This window comes from Lactuca sativa, chromosome 2 (assembly GCF_002870075.4).
Source record: "Lactuca sativa cultivar Salinas chromosome 2, Lsat_Salinas_v11, whole genome shotgun sequence".
In the NCBI taxonomy this organism is placed as follows: Eukaryota; Viridiplantae; Streptophyta; class Magnoliopsida; order Asterales; family Asteraceae; genus Lactuca; species Lactuca sativa.
In genome coordinates, this window is record NC_056624.2 from 191371958 (window position 1) to 191374803 (window position 2846).

The 2846-nt window shown below is 30.0% G+C and overlaps 1 protein-coding gene across 1 annotated transcript; it reads left to right on the forward strand.

Moving 5' to 3' along the window:
• The first annotated feature begins 1924 nt into the window (after nucleotides 1-1924).
• Nucleotides 1925-2293, forward strand: LOC111901513 (cyclin-dependent protein kinase inhibitor SMR1). Its single transcript, XM_023897379.2, has one exon. It carries the CDS (start codon nucleotides 1925-1927, stop codon nucleotides 2291-2293), a length of 369 nt encoding a protein of 122 aa, XP_023753147.1.
• Nucleotides 2294-2846: the final 553 nt, after the last annotated feature.

Consider the following 2846-nt stretch of genomic DNA (forward strand, 5'->3'; position numbering starts at 1 on the left):
CATGAGAAGTAATTATTAATCTCACTTCATCATCGTATGATTATAGAAAGATGCATAACACATAAACTTAAAAAATGATCTCAAGTATACATTTACAAACATACCTAAATTTGAACATTGGTTAATATCTAAAGCTTTACATGCACCCAATTTGAGTTTACATGAATTTATATTTGGAAAAGTTGTAAGTGTTTTTTTATATCCATGGAACCACTCACATAAATCTTCAAACGCTACAAATATAATCTATCATTTTGTGTTAACATACATGCAATATGTAATCTATAAATTTCTTATATAGGCTAAATATTTCATTTAACTCGTCAATTAGATAACATGATTTGAAGAATTTTAAGAGTTACAAATCATAATATTTCAATTAATCATAATTTAATTTGTATAAGTTGAATAGTCTTGAGAGTTTCAAATACATAAGGTTCAAGGAAAAATGATTGTGGGAGTTTCAAATGCATGTTGTTCAAGAAAAAATGTTAGATTTATAAGATATATAGATATAGATAGATATAGATTCAGTGGCGGACACAGACTGTTTTAGTAGGGGTGTCTCTCGTACTTTAAGCGGGTGCACCTAATAGAAAAAACCAAAAAAAAAAAAAAAAAAAAATTACACTGCGTGCCGGAAATTGAGCAGTGACCCGGGACCCCAAATGCCCTACATAGGTCCGCCACTGTATAGATTTAAACGGTTATCATATCTATATAGTAAGTCATGAACTAGCCTAGTGTTTTCATCTTTACAAAAGACTATTAAAAAATCACTTTTTTTGTAGTATTGTAGTGAGTTTTTATAATCAATATGTTTTTTAATTTCGTAAACTTGAAGTCAACTTGGTTATTTGGATTCAAAACCCAATCATGATTATTTCTTTGTAATTTTTTCCTAATTTCAAACTTGCTATAAAATTCAGTTGTTAAAAAACATAGCTAAATAATTTTCACTTCCTTTAAGAAAAAAAAAATCATATCACTTCGTTGATTCCAGAATCTATCACGAGACAATATCATCATAGGGATTTGGGACAAGGCCAATCGTTGAGGAAGGGGTAGGACTAAAAGTCTGCTGCCAAGGTAGACATTCTCCAAAACTTCCTTTGTAAGCTTTGACGTACTTGCCTATACTCATGTCATGAAGTGTGTGTCATTGTAATAATAATAGTAATAAAAGTATTATAAACATAATAATAAATATCTATTTTTTTTAGTAAAATAAACCAGTGCAATAATATCAACAACAATACATTCACATTTTGTTAGTTAAGCATGTTTTGACAAAGAATATTTTAATTATCATACGTCACATATGTAAGTTTTTTCCGTGATGCATCATCTTTCATTTAAAAAAAAAAAAAAAAAAAAAAAAAAAAAAAAAAAAATTAAAACATATTATGTGAGCTTAAGGTAAAAATTATAGTTTTTCCAAAATGTATAAATTCAACTCATTTACTTATAAATATGATGATTGATTTAAAAAAAAAATAATTATAAATAACTTGAGGATGTTAAATTAGAAATATTAACCAAACTTTATACAAACCGTTCATTTTATAGTTTATCCCAAATGTATAAATTTAACTCACCTATGATCATCCAGTTTATCGAATTTGTTTTGACATTTTACCTAACTTATACAAACCGTTCTTTTTAGTACCTTTAGTTTATTTTGTAACTCACATTTTTACTAAATCATATGGAACAATTTCTATTATTCTAACATTTTAAGATTAGCATTTAAAACTTAGAAAAAACAATGAACATGATAAGAACCAAGAAATGACCCAATATTATAAAAACAAGATTGCTAAGGAAGCTCTCTCTCTCTCTCTCTCTCTCTCTCTCTCTCTCTCTCTCTCTCTCTCTCTCTCTCTCTCTCTCTCTCTCTCTCTCTCTCCAGCTGAGCTCAGCCATGTCCGAAGAAAATAAAGAAACTTACGCCAAGCTAAAATCCATGGCACAACCTAGTGATCGAAAGGATGATGATGAAGCATCTGAGTCAAAGCACAACCAGTTGGTAGCACAAGAAGAAGACGGTGATTACGACTGTCAAACTCCAACCTCTGATGATCACAAGATCCAGCCACCGCGTTTCTCCTTGCCGCCACCACCACCACCACGCAAACTCTTGCAGAAGAGAATAAGGAGGTCGTCGGTTGACAGAACACTGATGGAATTCTTCGAACACACCAGGCGCGAAGAGGTAGATGCGTTTTTCCAATCATTTACCGTTAGGGTTTCTTCGTCGACCTCTAGGAAAAAGCGAAGTCATAGTGTATGATATACAGGGAACATATATACTGAAACTATATGTATGAATAATAGAGATTTAAAAATAAAACACATTGATTCTGTCATGTTTTTATTATTTCGATTGATGAAAATATCCCTATAGCTAGAATTTTTGAATCTTGTTTATTTACACATATTAATGAAATTTTTTTCTTTCCATATATGAATTCTGATCGCTATACATTTTAGAAGAAACTTTGCAACATCGAAAAACATAGAATATAAAAATTCTAAGCCTAGCTATATGTATTGATCATAAATAGTTATTCGATTTGTTATCCTGCACAAACATGAATATTATTTACGCGTATTTGCTTCCATTGGAAGTATTCTTTTTTTTTTTTTCTTTTGATGGAGGAGAAATTAACAAGCTTACATATATATATTTTGATAAAAAAACCATGGAAGTTATTGTATACATGATTATTTTTGTAATCAAAAGTACTGTACGTTAAACACGTGTTCTCATTGGTGTTCAATGAAAATTTTTATTGACATGGATCAGAATACTCTTGAGGTAGCAAGCTTTATCAATTTTTTTC